The 16,955-nt window shown below is 37.2% G+C and overlaps 2 protein-coding genes across 4 annotated transcripts; one reads left to right on the plus strand and one right to left on the minus strand.

Moving 5' to 3' along the window:
- The first annotated feature begins 1,617 nt into the window (after window positions 1-1,617).
- Window positions 1,618-8,107, plus strand: LOC108372892 (S1 RNA-binding domain-containing protein 1). 2 transcript variants are annotated; one of them, XM_017628689.1, is made up of 13 exons: window positions 1,618-2,049; window positions 2,111-2,439; window positions 2,522-2,835; window positions 2,897-3,135; window positions 3,188-3,570; window positions 3,642-3,924; window positions 4,039-4,238; window positions 4,304-4,493; window positions 4,550-4,684; window positions 5,140-5,235; window positions 5,280-5,430; window positions 5,508-5,637; window positions 5,709-8,107. In XM_017628689.1, exons 1-13 carry the CDS (start codon window positions 1,841-1,843, stop codon window positions 5,921-5,923), a joined length of 2,874 nt encoding a protein of 957 aa, XP_017484178.1. In that variant the 5' UTR covers window positions 1,618-1,840; the 3' UTR covers window positions 5,924-8,107. The 2 variants fall into 2 exon arrangements, with proteins under 2 accessions (XP_017484178.1, XP_017484179.1); XM_017628690.1 differs by having other exon boundaries at window positions 1,627-2,049; window positions 5,301-5,430.
- A 3,563-nt stretch (window positions 8,108-11,670) lies between these two features.
- On the minus strand, window positions 11,671-14,207 carry LOC108372893 (scaffold protein salvador). Of its 2 annotated transcripts, XM_017628691.1 has the most exons (3): window positions 14,080-14,207; window positions 12,223-13,916; window positions 11,890-12,122 (listed from the first exon to the last, which is right to left on the minus strand). In XM_017628691.1, the coding sequence occupies exons 2-3, from the start codon at window positions 13,887-13,889 to the stop codon at window positions 12,038-12,040; spliced, it is 1,752 nt and encodes a 583-aa protein (XP_017484180.1). In that variant the 5' UTR covers window positions 13,890-13,916; window positions 14,080-14,207; the 3' UTR covers window positions 11,890-12,037. The 2 variants fall into 2 exon arrangements, with proteins under 2 accessions (XP_017484181.1, XP_017484180.1); XM_017628692.1 differs by having other exon boundaries at window positions 11,671-12,122; window positions 12,223-14,207.
- Window positions 14,208-16,955: the final 2,748 nt, after the last annotated feature.

Below are 16,955 nucleotides of genomic sequence, written 5' to 3' on the forward strand. Positions count from 1 at the left end.
CGGTCAGAACATGGTATTAGTTTCCGCTTGAAGCGCGTTTGCATTGTTCAACCAACGAACGTAAATCTACATATAAGAAGAGACAACTCGTTACCTTGGAAATGTGCCGCGACGATTTTGAAAAAGGCTAATTTATATAATGCGGAAACTACTTCCCGCTTCCCTCTTCAGTTCCCTATAACGGTCCACGTGGCTCGCGTTGCAAATCATAACACCGAGGCCCTGTAAGCGACATCTTTTTTCTCTGCAGCTTTTAACACTCCTCATCGTACCAGTTGTTATTTCGGGCTCGCTCAAATCCGCCTGTTTCTTCGGCGGTAGTACTTAATGAGCGTGAAATGTGGCTCCACTGGTTGTGTATGTCGGTTTGTAGAAGAGTGCTCTCAGAGAGATCCCTTTCTTGCCCACTTTGGTATTGAAATCGCCAAGCACGATTTTTATATCGTGTCGGTGGCAGCGCTCATATGTTCTCTCCAAGCGCTCATAGAAGAGATCCTTGGACGCCTCCTCCTTCTCTTCCTTTAGAAGATGGGCGCAGATGAGCGAGATTTTGAAGAATATCGCTTTGATGCGGATTGTGGCTAGACGTTCGTCCACCGGGATGAACCCCAGTACTCGGCGACGGAGTCTCTCTACTACCACAAATCCCACACCGAATTTGCGCTCCTTTACGTGGCAACTATAGTAGACGTCGCATGGTTCCACGCTTACCCTGCCTTGCCCCGTCCACCGCATTTTTTGAATGGCGGTGATGTTAGCCTTTGTCTTCCCGAGGACATCAACCAGCTGGACAGAGGCACCTTCCCAATTAAGGGTCCGGATATTCCAGGTGCATAGCCTTAAATCATAGTCCTTTATAAGTTTGCCGGGGTCGTCATCAAAAAAAACGGGTTCTCATCCGAGTCTTTCTGTTCTTTTTAATTGGGCGGGGTTTTAACATGGCAGTTTAGGTCGCTCCGAAACGGCTGTTTTATCCGTACGTTGTGAGCTGCNAAATCATAGTCCTTTATAAGTTTGCCGGGGTCGTCATCAAAAAAAAACGGGTTCTCATCCGAGTCTTTCTGTTTTTTTTAATTGGGCGGGGTTTTAACATGGCGGGACCTAAACCCAGCGCACGCGAACTTTTACGATTTCTCAGTTTAGGTCGCTCCGAAACGGCTGTTTTATCCGTACGTTGTGAGCTGCGATTGGAACCGTATGCGCAAGAATCAGTTCTGACCACTCCCAGGTGAATGACAGTCAAAAGGTTTCCACTTCTGCGCACGGAACAATCCTCCTGCTGTAAAATAAGTAAAATCAAAAGCGAAATACATGTAAAGCGAAGAAATCATCTGATCTTACAATTGTATTGTAATCATTGTAATTGTAATTGCTGGTAGCCCTATCTTGCAGGGAGCACTACCTTGTATAAATTCGCCTTGCATCGAGCACTTTTCGTCACGGTTCTTTGTCGCCGGAAAACCAAATGAGCGGCGAATTCATTTACGAAACTTGATGTAAAACGGACGCGAACTCCGTTTCAAACCAACTGGCACAAATGTGCAATTGTAGAATGGCGCAATAGGATAAGAATCAGTGGCAACACTGATCATGTTTAAGATGAGCATGTCGTTCGACCAATTGGAACGTGTGAGACTGGAATAAGAAATCAGCTGATGAACGCGTGCTTTTCAAATTTACAGTTTTGTAGCGGGATTTCACATTTTTTCGTAGTATACGGAATTAAAAATTTGTGAATTGCTGGAGTCTACTTTTAATTTAAAATAGTCGTTGTTGGCGCTTGTAAAAATTTGTTTTCTGTGTAAATTCCAGTTTGCGGTTTTTGTTTTACTCGCGCACTATGGTTGGGCGCCCACGACGTCAAGCTGCAGTTAGAGCCACGCAGATTATAGAGCTGTCTGATTCAGACGAAGATGCTCCCACAGTGTCTAGAACAAGGCGACGTGATAGTTCTTTTTCTCCTCCTCCGACCAAGTTGGCTCGAATAGATGCTGCGGCACGTTCAGTGTCTGGGGGAGAAGTTGCCACTGGAAGCGCAGCAATTAGCCGGTAAGCAAACGTTTATATATCTTACCATTATTACACACTTATTCATTTTGCATGTTCATAGAAAACGTTTTCCTACAACAAAAAAAACCGGTAATACTAAAGAAGCAGCCAAAGTTTCAGAGAACCGCACCAAAAAGGACGGAAAATCAGCGTCGAGATCTAAAAAATCCAAAGAGAAACCAAGTGTCACGATTGAAGTTGACTGTGATGTCATAGAAGTTGCGGAGGATGGAGATGCTGAGCAGCAGCAGTTGGATTTGACTATCGGAGATCCTGAAGTCGCAGCGCCTGTAGATACAACAGATGGTCAATGCAATTCACGTGCAGAATCGCAAACAAGCAAGCCATCTCGTGAGTCCAATACTTACACTGGGCGCAGCTCCTTTTGGGGTATGTACGAATATAACGTATGAATTTACTATCAAATACGCCTATATCTATGTGTGTACGTATGCCCTTATATCATTCATAGCACGTCGCAAAGTGTGGCGCGTCGATGAACTACTTGCCGAAAAGGAGAACGTTGAACCTAGCACTGCCAGGAATATTGTACAATTGTTGGAGAATGAGAATACCATTCCCTTCATTTGCCGTTATCGTCGTGATTTGATTAATCACATAACACCTGAACGTTTACGTGATATAAAAAACTCTTACACGGAAATCGTAGAGCTGCGTAAACGCGCTGAAACGATAGTCACTCAATTGGAAAAAGAGCAACAGATTGGAGAAGAAGTACGCACAGAGATCTTATGTGCTAAAAGTAATGAGGAGTTGGAGTTTTTGGTATGGAAAATTTAAATAGCTTGCTTGCGAACTTTTGTTATAATATATATCTCACAAACAGTATGCGCCATATAAACCCGCTAGCAAAGGTTCACTTGCCGAACGTGCTAAAGCGCTGGGTTTAGGTGATGCTGCCGATCGTTTACTATTCGGGGAGGCGCCTGAGGTTCGTTTAGAAACGTTAGTGGATCACAACAATCCAGATTTGGAGAGTGTGGAAAAGGTATTGCAGGGCATTTGTCACATAATTTCGCATAATATTAGCAAGCATACAGGTGTCTTGGAAGAAATGCGGAGGCTGTAAGTATAAAAAAAAAGAATACTGGAAAACTTTATTTGAACGTTTCGCCAGTCAAAAGGTTCATCGCATCGTGCTTAAGTGCTCTAAAGCTAAAGATCCCAGTACAGCAGCTGTTAAAAAGGCAGCAATTACGGTTAAAAACAAATTGAATAACAATAATAATACTATTCATTCGAAGAACAAAGCAGATGCTTCAAAATATGAAACTTATTATGATTTTCAACAAGATGTTCGCTATTTAAAACCACATCAGGTGCTCGCTATCAATCGTGCTGAGAAGCAAAAATTCCTGACTGTAAAAATAATCACTGCAGATTATGTAAAAAACGATATTAAACGCTTTACACGCGAGCTATTTATGAATGAAGGTCTGCGTTATCCGCTACGCAACCAGGTGTTTGAGCAGGCATTCGAGGAGTGCTACAGTAAAAAATGTAAGCGAATGCAATTGTTTGTAATTTTTGTAACTCAATTTTCAGTGTACAAATTTTCTTATTTCTCGTAGTGCAACCCCTTTTGTCTCGGCAAATACGCAGCGATTTAAATGAATTGGCCAAAAAGGCTGCAATCGATGTCTTTGCCCAGAATTTAAAGCAATTATTGCTGCAATCTCCACTAAAAGGCGAACGTATTCTTGGTATTGATCCAGGCTTCACCAATGGCTGCAAATTGGCGCTAATATCCGAGACTGCCGATGTTTTGGAAACAGGCGTGATATATCCGCATGCTCGTAGCAGTGATCCCGAGGAGGTGGGCCACCAACTAGCTAAAATGCTTATAAGACACAAGTGAGTCTAACGTAACACAGTATATAGATTTTATCTTTTATTTTTAATTTTTTTTTGGCAAATTTAATGAAAAATAAATATACAATACACCTTTCATTCATTGCAACTCCATAGTTGCAAAATAATTGCTTTAGGCAATGGTACAGCCTGCCGCGAAACAGAATTTTGGCTATCGAATTTATTCGATTACGGTATATTGGACAAAAATACCGTGCGTTATAGCATAGTGTCGGAACAGGGTGCCTCAATATACTCATGTGGCGAAGTGGCGCGTAAAGAATTTCCAGATATGGACATGAATGAAATAAGTGCAGGTGAGATATACTAAAAGGACAATTTTCACAAATAGAACAGATATATAAAATTGTTTACTTTTCAGTCTCCATTTCACGGCGGCTAAATGACCCGTTAAGCGAATATGTGAAAATTGAACCACGTCACATTGGTGTCGGCATGTATCAGCATGACGTGCCAGAGAAAACGCTTAACGAGGCTTTAAATGAAGTCGTTTCCGAATGTGTGAGCTTTGTGGGTGTGGACATTAACACAGCCAGCTTAAGTGTGTTGAAGTGAGTCAATTTTTTATGTTTTCTCACGATTAGTTGACAAATTTTGATTTTTCTAGGCATGTTGCCGGTTTGAGTGAGAAAAAAGCTCAAAAAATAATAGAACATCGTTCAATTAATGGCCCTTTTCAAACTCGCAAAGATTTATTAAAAGTGAAATCCATAGGCGAAAAGACATTTGTACAATGTGCGGGGTAAGAAATGGATTTGTGTATAAAATGTTTACATATGAATGTATTTTAAATTCTGTTTTGAACATAATCCAGATTTACTGAATTCATAGCAGTCCGAGTTTCGTGAAATCTATGGAAAAATCCAATGAATCCGATTTACTACGAGGGTATATATTCAGTGATGGGATGTTCATAGATTTCGCGAAAAATCAGACTATAGCAGACCTGGGCGGCGCCTGTCCGGCGGGCATATTCGCGTATACATACACGCTCTGCTTTAGAAGGCAGCGAAAGCTTTATTCAACCTCGCGACTTGTTCGCACGCACACAGTGACCTAAATTTCTCGCACACTACAAAAATTCTCCGTCGAAGTTACCCACCTCTGGACTATAGATTCAGACATAGCTCCGGGATGGGTGGCAACTCGTTTTTACGGTTTTATAAATTAACTTTTTTAACTCTTCTCTCATTTTAGTTTTATACGCATTGAACCCTTGACTGTAGGAGGGAAAATTGAAAATCTGCTTGATTGCACTTGGGTGCATCCGGAGAGTTACGCAGTTGCTAAAAAGTAAAATTTATTCTATACATATTTTGTAATTTATAATTTTTAAGTATGTATATATTGCCTTGTAGAATCATAAGCAAATGTAACTTGCTGCTAAATGATATCGGCACGAAAGCGTTTATTTGCAAAATCAAAGCATATGCCTTACAGTGTGATATGGAAGAGTTAGCTGAGGATTTTAATATACCAAAAGAGCGGGTAAAATCTTTTCTATTTTCAATGTTATATTTTTAAATTTATTTGCATAACTTCTATGTATTTATAAAAAAACTTAGCTCGATGTCGTACTAATGGCATTACAACGCGAGCTCACTCAAGACTATCGCGCAGAATTTGCTAAGCGACCACTATTTAAGCAAGGCTTAACACGCATAACTGAGCTCTCTGAGGGAGATGTGCTAACAGGTAGTGTGACTGATTTCTTGCTGCCGTCTTTGGAAAGAAATTTAAAGTATTTTAAATTATTGTCGTTTCAGGTGCCATATCTAATATCACACACTTTGGTGCCTTTCTTGATGTTGGGGTTGAATGTAATGCGCTCTTACATATAAGTAAAATGAGAAACACAGAACTCACTGTGGGTGATCGCGTTACCGTTTCGATTATACAAATTGATATTCCACGTAAACGTATCGGTGTACAGCTTGAGGATATGATAAAGGAGACTGACACATCATTTACCTTGACATAACTAAGCTAAGTTTAGAGTTAGAAGTGTAGTTAGTAGAATTTAATGCATGCGTATTTTGTTATTAGCTTAGAAAATTTCATATTTCCACGCCTAAAATTACGTATCTGTATATAACATACATAACATTGTCCCTTAAAATGCATATATTTAAGTATGTGCGCGTACGTTCTTCACATTTTAATTGGTTTAATCGTGCCTAAAACATTTAGTTGTAAACTTCCAAAAACCCCTAAAAAAAATTCCCAAGATCCCTAACAAAATTCCCCCAAAACCCAGGGGAACTATTTGCTTTTACAAAAATGACGCCCAAAGTTAAAAAATATAACCTCTTTGATCTTTAGCCATACAATTATGCACTATTTAACTGACATCGTGGGATGAAAATTCGCCTCAAACGTAGAGTTACATTTTTTTTGTGAAAAATCATAAAATAGTATTAGTTTATTTGGTTAATATTAAGAAGTAAATTTGTAATAATCACTTTTTGTAAATAATTAAAAAGAAGATAAATACAATATACTAAATGCTGTTGGGGTGAAAATTTACCCCACGATGAATGCTAATATCTATTAGAGATATATTTCGGATCTTGCAAACTGGATCAGTAGCTAGTTAAGGTTAGTAACATGAATTTTTACGATGGTTGTTCATTAGGTCAGTTACAAATCTAAAAAAAAAACAACCATAATCATTTTATTATTTGACACTTCAGATTCGGTTCTTGCTACAGAATTGAATGCAAAATTTCTTCCAGCAAACCGATTTTTCATGTTTGGAAAGGGATAAAATCGCACAGGTCCAGGATCTGGAAAATATCGTGCGGAAGCATTTCGTAATTTTAGAGCCAATTTCGCTGTTGCTATTGCATATGAATGTGCAGGTGCACTATCATGGTGGAATATCATTTTCTTGGTTGTGTTCAGAAATGCCTCAAGACAAAGCATCAATCTCTTTTATTTCTAAAATATGATAAAAATGTCCAATATGCGTAACCATGGTAAAATGCCGTATTGGAACTTATTGCGAAAATAAGGCGTTTCCATAATTTATAGTTTAGAAATAAAAAAGAGACTGATGCTTTGGCTTGATGCAATTCCGAACACAGCACTTCTTTGTTAGTTGCGATCGTTTTGCCTTTATTTTAACATTCCATTTTTCATCAATTGTCGATTTTTTCCTTCTTGAAATAGTCTGATCAGGATTATGCTATATGTGCGTGCTCATAGTCTTTCCGGCCGAAGGTGCCGTGTTTTTGCCTTCTTTGGTGCACTTCCATCTAGTTCTGGGTGCGTTCAGAAATGCATCAAGCCAAAGCATCAGTATATTTTATTTCTAAACTAGAATTGATGGAAATGTCTTATTTACGCAACTAAGTTCCAATTTGGCATATAACCGTGGTTGTGCATATTTGACATTTCTATCAATTATAGTTTAGAAATAAAAGAGACTGATGCTTTGGGCTTGATGCATTTCAGAACGCATCGTCTATCGACCGTATTGATTTGTTTGTGGTCTCTGGTGTGTAATGGCGCATCCATGTTTCACCAATTGTTATGAATCTACGCAAAAATTCCTTCTCATTACATTGAAACGGAAATTTGACTTGACTTGAGTGATTGGAACATCGTATAATTTTGTATTGCAAATTTACAAATTTTTTTAGTTCAGTTTAAATTTATTACTTATAAACTATTGCGTGATGCATACTGGTTTTATATAGTACAGGTACATGAAAATATAAAATAGTAGGTATGTAAAAAAAAGACTAGTAAAATAAATATAATTTACGGTGGAAGAAAAATTGTAGTTCGGCCGGTGTGTGTGTGTTGGTGGGGTGCGTGTTTATAAGTGGTTTAGTCTCTGACCAGGTATTTCTGTCCTCGCTTCACTGTTGCGTGGTCCGGGCCTCAGGGCCAAGAAGGGCCGATGCTTGTTGCCTCCTTATGCATTGGGCGATCCACGCTCTGAGATCTTTTCGACGACTGGTGGTTCGTTGCGGTTGATTGTTGTTGTGGCGGCTACACATCGCGGTTGATACTAATGTTTGGTGTACGCGAGCTGGCAGGTGTTGCTTTTGGCATGATTGGCGATCCGTGAAATATTTCGTTAGTATAGTATGGAAAGCGCGTATCTCATATCGTCGTATAGTACGGAAAGGGCGCATCCCACATTGTCACAAAAAGGGGGAAAAAGCCACAACTAGATTTTTTTATTGGATATAACGATGTGGGACTTATAATTCGATGAATGCATCATAATGTGTGTTTTTTAGTTAGTTACGGCTTTTTGTATTTCAGCGTGATACACCCTTTCCATACCATACGACGATTTCAGATACGCCCTTGCCATACTACACTAACGTTTTGCAATCGTTGGATTCGGGGCTTGTTCGATGGTCATTGCGTGGATTCAAATAGTGGCCCCCATGCCCGGATTTGATCACATCGGAGCAAAGTTGCCAATTACTTCGAAATGTACAAGTCAAAAAAGTAAATTCGGCCGTTGTCTGCGCTTTTCTGTATACTGAGATTAATCGCTATACATAACACAAAGTACGATACTGGTAGCCTTGGCTACTATACCAGTCGCCATTCATAATAGGACCTTTAGTTTTAGATGATACGGCTTTAGTTGGTGCAGGTGTGCGGGTTCTGATTGCCTATCGAGCCGCTCGGAATTAACGAACTTTACCGTATTTCCCCGAGACGTATTGTCAATTACGTATGGGCCTGAGAATTTCGGCGACAACTTCGGTGTGAAGTTTTCGGGGATGCGAATGAGAATTGGTGCTCTCGTTGCATGACCATCTCCTACGTTTGGTTTCCATGGGCATCGGCGCAATATATTTTCTGCTGTTTTGCCGCTATGGTTAGGTACCCCTGAATCGCTGTCCATAATTCTCTTATGGCTGGAGTTGCTGCGGGTGTTCTTTTGGCACTGCTGCTTTTAGTGCGTATTTGTTGCGGCGCTGTTAGGTTGCACTCGAAGTTTGGCCGCGTTCCAAACCATCACTATATTTTGTAAAATAAAGCAACTGAGTATCGCGTAAACTTTGCAAACAAAACATTGTATACATTTCGGAATACTTTTTGTACAATTCGGTTGCTTTTAAAATGATTCGTGTCGCGGCAAAACAGATTGTCATAAAACCCTATATTTAAAATAGCAAAATTAGCTATATCTAAATTTGTTTGATTTTTTTATCCAACACTCAAAATATCAGAGAGTAAGAAAAAATTCTCTCAAATTCTCTCTCATGTTGAGAAACTTGCAAATTTCTGCACGAACGCAAATTTGCAGGAATTAGCAAGTTTCGCTGCCAGCTGGCGTCCACGGTTGCATTTCAAACATAAAATATTTTTATAGAATTTTTAAAATTCTTTCGGATGGCCAAAAACAGAATATACATGTATATTTCTTGTTGTTCTGCCTTTCTTTAACATACATTTCAATTTCTTCATCGTACTAGCTGTCGGGTTTCTTAAATCGACTCTGGTTGCAATTACATTCCGATTGCGAATACCATTTTTTTCAGCCGAATTAAGTTCAAATCATTGGAATTAACTAAATTAATTATATCAACAGTTTTTTCCTTCCTTTTTTCATAAAAAAATCGCTAGTGTTTATAAATTTTTAAATTTAACGAACTAATTTATTCAAATTATTATAGACAAAAATGCAACCATGCGCCACAACCACATGTTTTTCGTGTTTGCAAATTCTTGCTGGCAAAATTTTTTCCAGCAAGAATTTGCAACTTCTCTCCAAGAGAACTGTCACTTTGCTCTCACAATTTTTGAGTGTTGGATAATTTTTTGGTCTGCACGAACGCGATTTGGGCAAAAATCGTGATAATTCGTACAAATTCGTACAAATTTTTTGCTCGACGAACAAACCTATTAAGTATAAGCACAGAAGCAGGGTTGCATTGTTGACGTATACGTGTGAAGTCCCAGAAGTTTGTATACGAGTTTATATACTCGTGTGTTTGCACAGGCCGTAGTTTGCCCAGTAGTAATTGGATAGCTAGTAGGTGGACGGTATGTACACCACGATTAAACCAGAAAAAAACTTTACATTTAAAAAGCTAAAATTTTTTGTAAAAATTCCGCTAATTGAGCAATTTTGTCAGTGTTGAAGTTTTGAAAAACTTCATCAAAGTTAGTGTTACATTGGAAGATTTCGAATTCCCCTCTAACGTTTTCGTAAAGATTGCAATGATAGGTTTGGGCTCTTTTTTGTTAATATTTGCAATGTTTTACATGCTAAAAATTTTTTGTTCGTTTTGTATTGAAATATGGCTTATATTTTAGCAAACTCCCATTTAAATCCAAGAATGATACTGTGTACAAAAATTAAGAAAAATCTGCAAAGTTTCAGCAAAATCGCGAAATTTTTAATACCAATTTCTAAAAAGAATTCAGGTATGCAGTTTTGTAGCCCATTAAATTTTGGTAGATGTCTAAACATTCGCATTGGGTTTTGAAAATTTTTTATATATAAAAAAAATTGAAAATTTTTTATATGGAGAAAATGCGTCGGACAGTCAGTAAAAACCAACGCGATTTTTTAGAGATTTGAAATTTGAACATTATTATACTAAAATTTTTCTTAATTTTGTACACAGTATCATTCTTGGATTTAAATGGAGTATAAGCCATATTTTAATAAAAAATTAACAAACAATTTTTAACATGTAAAACATTGCGAAAATTAACAAAAAGATCCGCACGCTCAATTTTTTGGAGTAACTGTATGTATGTACGTCTTTCCATTTGTGCTTTTAACCGACTTCCAAAAAAGGAGGAGGTTATCAGTTCGTCCGAATATTTTTTAATTTATTTATTTTTTATTTTTTATTTATTTTGTTTTTATTTTTTATTTTTTATGTATGTTACCGCATAACTTTGGACCACGTCAACCGATTTCGATAATTTTGCATCGGAAAGGTAGTGTCTCAGAGGTGGTCCCATGCTAATCTGGTTAAGATCCGATCAGTGGATCGTGAGATATATATATATATATATTTATTTTTATATGGGAGTTGAAGTCGGTTTTTTTTGCTAAAAATTACTTGTGGTATACAAACTGTATGAGTTGATAAAACTTTGATTGCGTTTTCCCACAGAACTGATCGTTATATTAGGTTTGTTCCACAAGCCATTTGTAAAAAACTCGAGCAAAGTTCAAACTGTGAGCGTATATCAAAGAAACTCCACTTAAAAACTTACTTGTGGAACGCGTATGTGTAACTCGGAAGTGACTTCGAGTAGCTTGTGGACCAAGGCTATTATTAAATATGCGATATGTTATCATTGAAATTGTTTTTATTTTTTATTTTTATTTATTTTTTTTATTTAACTGGTGGAGGAAGGCTTGCCTTGCTCGAGCTTTACTCATCCTAAAAATTAACTTACATAACGTGACGATTTACGGTGCTCCAAATAAAAATAGATACATTTGATAAGATATGAATGTACATTAATCATTTTCCCCATTGACTGTACCCGTAGGCGGCGGAAGGAGGGTGGGGTTATCCATAAGTACGCTAGTTCCCAGAGTCGATTAAGGTTTTAGACATTTCTGTTGACTGTTACCATAAAATACATGCTAGACAGAAATATATTTTCTATTAGCACAAATGCAGTTGGAAGTTTTTAATGATTCGAATGTGTCGTTAAACATTACGTTACATACTTATTTTAAAATGGGTAAAATAAAGAACAAATCTTTGAAAATATTAATGTACACATGCACAAATATATATATTTTTTTCTGCAAAAAGTCATATAAGTTGAAATGAGAAAATGTGAATATATACTTAAATCAAAAGAGCAAGAATAAAACCAATCACAAAAACGTTCGAAATAACTTAAATATTAAACATAAATAATATATCAGTTAAAATCAGTAACATAAAACTTTTACTTAAGAGTTATATAACATTTGATAGTACGAAAACAGTTCACAGTTCGTTAGAACAAGACAGTCTAATTATATAAGATGTTCTTTATATTCGTAAGCATCATGTATTAAATAGGGGAAAAAATATATAGAAATATAACACAGCACCCACAATTTTCCAATAGAATATATAACGGTTCATATGGAGTGTTATTGGTGTGTGGCTTGTGTATGTAACTCTTGTAAATAGCGCTCCTGCTCGGCGCGTCGATTTTTTTCCAAAATTAAAGCACGTCTATTAAATTGAAAAACAAAAATGAAAACAATATTAAAAATATAAAACTAAATGAAAATAATCAATATGTTACCGCATAATTCATCACTTCATCACTTACCTGTAACGTTCGTAGAAACCTACAATTGTGCCAAGCTCTTGTTTAAACAGACGCACCAACATACCATCGAAGCACTCAAGCTCTTGCAAACTAAACATGTTAAATTGCAACATATGGTCTTTAGATGAATCAGCATTTGAATATACCGCCAGCCACTTGGGTATCTCTTCTAACAAATACGGATTAGCTGGTACCAGTGCGTTGTGTGTATGCACTGGCGGTGTGTAAGGAACTGGTATTTCAGGGCATATAGCCTTGGGTGGCTCGGCTGATGTAGTATATACATAATATGAGGTAAGGCAGGGATGCTGTCGCTGGCATTGCCCTGTATATTGATTTTCATAATAGGTACCATGAACCTTGGAGACAACACGTCGCCAACCGACTGGCAGTCCTTCCCTTTCTAGTGGGTGGGACCAGTGGGTTGTATGTGTGTGGTGGTCAATATAATACTTTCGTCCATGAAGAGTGTATTGCATCGCCCAGCCTGGCGGTAGTGGCAATTCTTCCTCCAGGGACTGCTGTGATGGCACTTTTTGTAAAACGTTCTGGGCACTGTTTGTATTGCCGGCAGATTGCGCGTGAAGCTGTCTTGACGGTACATGATACAGAGATTGTACAGAGGCGGCAGCTGCTTTACCAGCAGTCAGATCATAAGACGATTGAATATTATTGTTTGAAACGGCCAAAGTTGTGTTACTGTAAATAGGTGACTCAGAGCGAACATCTGCACTGGACAGGGTTGAGCGACTATCGAAATTATTCATTGTTTGGTTGTTGTTGATTATACTGCCGGAAGCATTGGAAGATACCCTAAACGGATTTTCATAGATGGGATAAGAGTCCGCGCCGGCGACATAACTGGCATTTGTTGGATAATGTTGCGGTGGTGTCGGTGTAGTGCCGCGAGGCAACTGCAGCATATTGCTATAGGAATCGATACCATCAGTCATTGATGCCACATTTGTGTCAGCACTTGCAAAGCCGCGTATTCGACCATCATATGAGTTGCTATGCTTTTGGTTGGCAGAGTGTCTACGATGAAATTGTTCATATGCCGTATTATTTGGCTGCAACAAAGGTGACGATTGCTGGCGACGCATACGGTCTATCTGTTCAATATTGACATAGTTGCTGTTGCTACTATTGCTATTGTTGCTAGCAGTATTATGACCGTGACCATTGCTACTAACATCCAGGTTATGGCTCGAATAAAAATGGGGATGTTGTGTGGTTGATGCTGCTACAGTTGTTGGTGCGTAAAAACCGGTAACGCCATAACGCTGCTGACGGGTCTGTGATACCGATCGCATAGTTGCTGTTGTAGGTGGCAATTGAGAATGTGCTCGTCTTGCATGGTAGTAATCCGGTTGTGAATTGAACTGTGTATCGTTGCCGCACGAGTACGTATTGCGACTAGAATTTCCAGAGCTTCGCCCAGTAAACTCACAGCTGGGTGATGTGCTGGCACAACGCTGCAGTGATTTCTTATTATGCTTGGCTCGTTGCTCATCAAAAGTCCAAACATTTATCACTGGTATTTCAGGCGGCGTTTCCTTTTTCACATACTTACCAACCACGCCTTCCTTGTGAGCGGTCGCCTTTTCTTTGCTGCGTCGCGACAACATCGTCGGTTTACGATTGCACAGCAGAATTAAGTAGTTCATTCAATCTGCAACACCGTCCATAAATAGCTACCGGAAACCGAAACAATCATATTGAAATTTATAATTTCATTGTTCGCCATGCAAATACAAAAATTTAGTAGTTGGAGTTTTTGGTTAAGAGTGAGTTAATTCCTGTGCGGTCTTTAATCTCAGTTTGAATGATCGAAATGAATTTCGCTACAAAACCTACTCAATAATAACACAGCAAATAAATAAAGGACTTCTATCGTTGTGAAGAAATAAACAACCGGAACAAATTTACATTTATAAAATGTCAAATTGAATTAGCCGGCGATGTGCAGAAACGAGCATGGTATTAAAGCTATGGATGTGCTGCCGACAATCGAGTCAAATATTGTTATCGAAAATACAATCGAGTCGTCATCAAATACTATACTTTTGTCTTTAAAAACGAAAAAAGGCAGATATAGAGTATGATGTATTGTGGAGTTATAGAGCCTCGACACAACAGTCCTTTCAGACCGCCAGAAAACGGATTTTAATGGGTGATAAGAGAAGGGAGTAACAGTTTACCTCAGCAATTTCAGACGCCGACAAATTAATTAATAATTTAGTGGAAATATATAACAGGTATTACAAACACATGTGGACATTTCTAATATATTACACAAATGATATTTTAACAACAAATTATTTAATTACAACTAGCAACTACATTGTGAAATTCAGTTAAAGAAGAACCCTACTAAAGCTAGAACTCCATAGGGAAGCGTATGCGTGCGTATATGTATGCGTACGTTTGACAGCTGGTATACGGGTTAGTAGTAGCCCCAATATGTATGCGTACGTTTGACAGCTGGTATACGGGTTAGTAGTAGCCCCGACTATTTCGGGCTGTTCCGTCCAAAGGGCTGACCCGATCCAAAAAAATAATTCCACACACTTGTAGTCGAGGGTCTACACATTATTTTAACACCTACTTTAGTAATTTTCGGCCCGTAATTTATTTAGAAGCTTGGTTTGAATTATGCTCTTTTTTTGTAAAATTCAGAAATTTCCATACATTAATCCCTCCTATTCTCCTTAAAGCGGCCACTTCATCAATACATTTTTATATTCGCCTTCCCTTTGCACTTTATTCTTTTAGTTATAACTTTGCTGAGTTGTATATACATGTTCTTAAGGGATAAAAACTCCATAAGTACTTGCGTAAGCGCAGAGAACATGAATTCGAATACGTATTCTAATACGAACAGGGTTGAATTTTCTCAACTTTCATGAATTTGCTTGCGTAGGCAACCAACTCCAAGTTAATAACACTACAAGTTTGGGTATACATAAATACATATAGATAAATATTTTGATAGAAAATTTTACGGCTTGGCAAATGTTTTCTTTGTAAACATGTATAAAAATGTGTATGTATGCTGCATCAACTTGTTGAAATGACAACTGTCTTAAACAATGGTTCTGTATTGCTAATCTCAGCCTTCTTGGTTGCACCTGAATAGATACGGCTATATATTAAGATTCTTATATTTTGGAAATTCTATATCCAGTTTATCTATATTTTCATACTCAGACACTTTACATTCTAAAAAACGAAATGGTAAATAATTTATTTAAGCAATGCAATGCTACTCATATTAAATACAAATCGATAGTTTATGTTCGACTAATGGATTAGAGTAAGTCATCTTTGGAAAGTATGACGTTTGTAAAGGTGATCAGTGCTGCCAACGGTCTATTTTAAAAGGCAAACACAAAAATTTACTGATGTTCTTGTTTTGTGTTATTTTTTCATTTAAAACTAATTTGTGTACACATTGTCATTGTGTCAAGCCGGTTTTTGGTAATGTTTTAAAACGTGCAGCGAAAAATTCGTAGATATTTACTATTTGGTTTTTTTGACAATCAAGTTTTAGAGCCCAACAGCTGCTTATTTTAGGATAATACTTGGTTGTTAGAAATCTGAAAAGATATTGATGGTTTGTACAGCCTTTACCAAAAAAGAAACTACATTTTTATAAAAAACTAACTAAAATTAAATAACAACGACTTTTAATGTGTGGTGCGTTTAGAATTTTGACACGCGGTGTAATGTTACGTTAAGAACTTAAAAAAATAGTTAACTTATAAAATTATTAATTTTTAATTAGCAAATTGAGTATGGCACTGTGCTATTTAGTTAAGAAAATAGAGTACATCCTTACAACTAGTTTTTAATTTTTTGTTTTTTAATCCTTTAAAAGGCCTTTAAAATTTCAAAGGACTAATAACTTAAAAAAAAACACTAACAAATACATAAATTCTCTGAGGTGTAGTCGTTCCTGTATCAGCGGAAAAGTAAAAAAAAAATATCAGAAATATGAGAAAAATGAGAAAAATGCCTTTTTACTAACTTAAAAAAGATATATCATATTTGCTTTGAAAGGAGTTTAATTTTCAAAGTACAAATAACATATCGTCGATGTTTTTGCAAAACCGCCCATCGACCAGTTGCAAAACCGCCTAAATCGCCGCTGTGGCAAAAATGAGATTTGGTAACCCTGAACTCCTCCAGACATCGACATTTATGCATAAAAATCGTTAAATCGTTATTAAAACGACAGGTTTGTAAATTTGATTTAGCTAGAGAAAATACCGACTAATTAAGGCAATGCCTTCAAAAAATAAACCGTTTTTTTTGCTCTTCTGTAAAATTTGAGTGCCGTAAGGTAGGCGGTTTTGCAATTGGACGATGGGCGGGGTTTTGCAAAAACATTGACGATATATATATATATATATATATATTTTAAGACACTAAAAAGTATTTTTATAATCTTTCCAGATATTTTTACTGTCCCGCTGTTACAAAACGACTACACCACAGAGAATTAAAGTATTTGAGCATTTTTTTTGTTTAAGTTGTTGTTAATGTTAAAGGCCTTTTTTTCTAAATTCTACGTATTATGAACTTATAACCTAAATAGAACTGTTTGTTGCTTGATAGTGTTTGATAACACATTTGTTATCGTTCTTGTCAGATTTGATGTGAGCTTACTTAATTGAAGGTAAAACACAGTATTATATTTTTGTTTGTTGGATTTTTTATGTAATCGATCT

The sequence above is a fragment of the Rhagoletis zephyria genome, unplaced genomic scaffold (assembly GCF_001687245.7).
Source record: "Rhagoletis zephyria isolate East Lansing unplaced genomic scaffold, Rhagoletis_zephyria_1.1 Rzeph_scaffold_06139, whole genome shotgun sequence".
NCBI lineage: Eukaryota > Metazoa > Arthropoda > Insecta > Diptera > Tephritidae > Rhagoletis > Rhagoletis zephyria.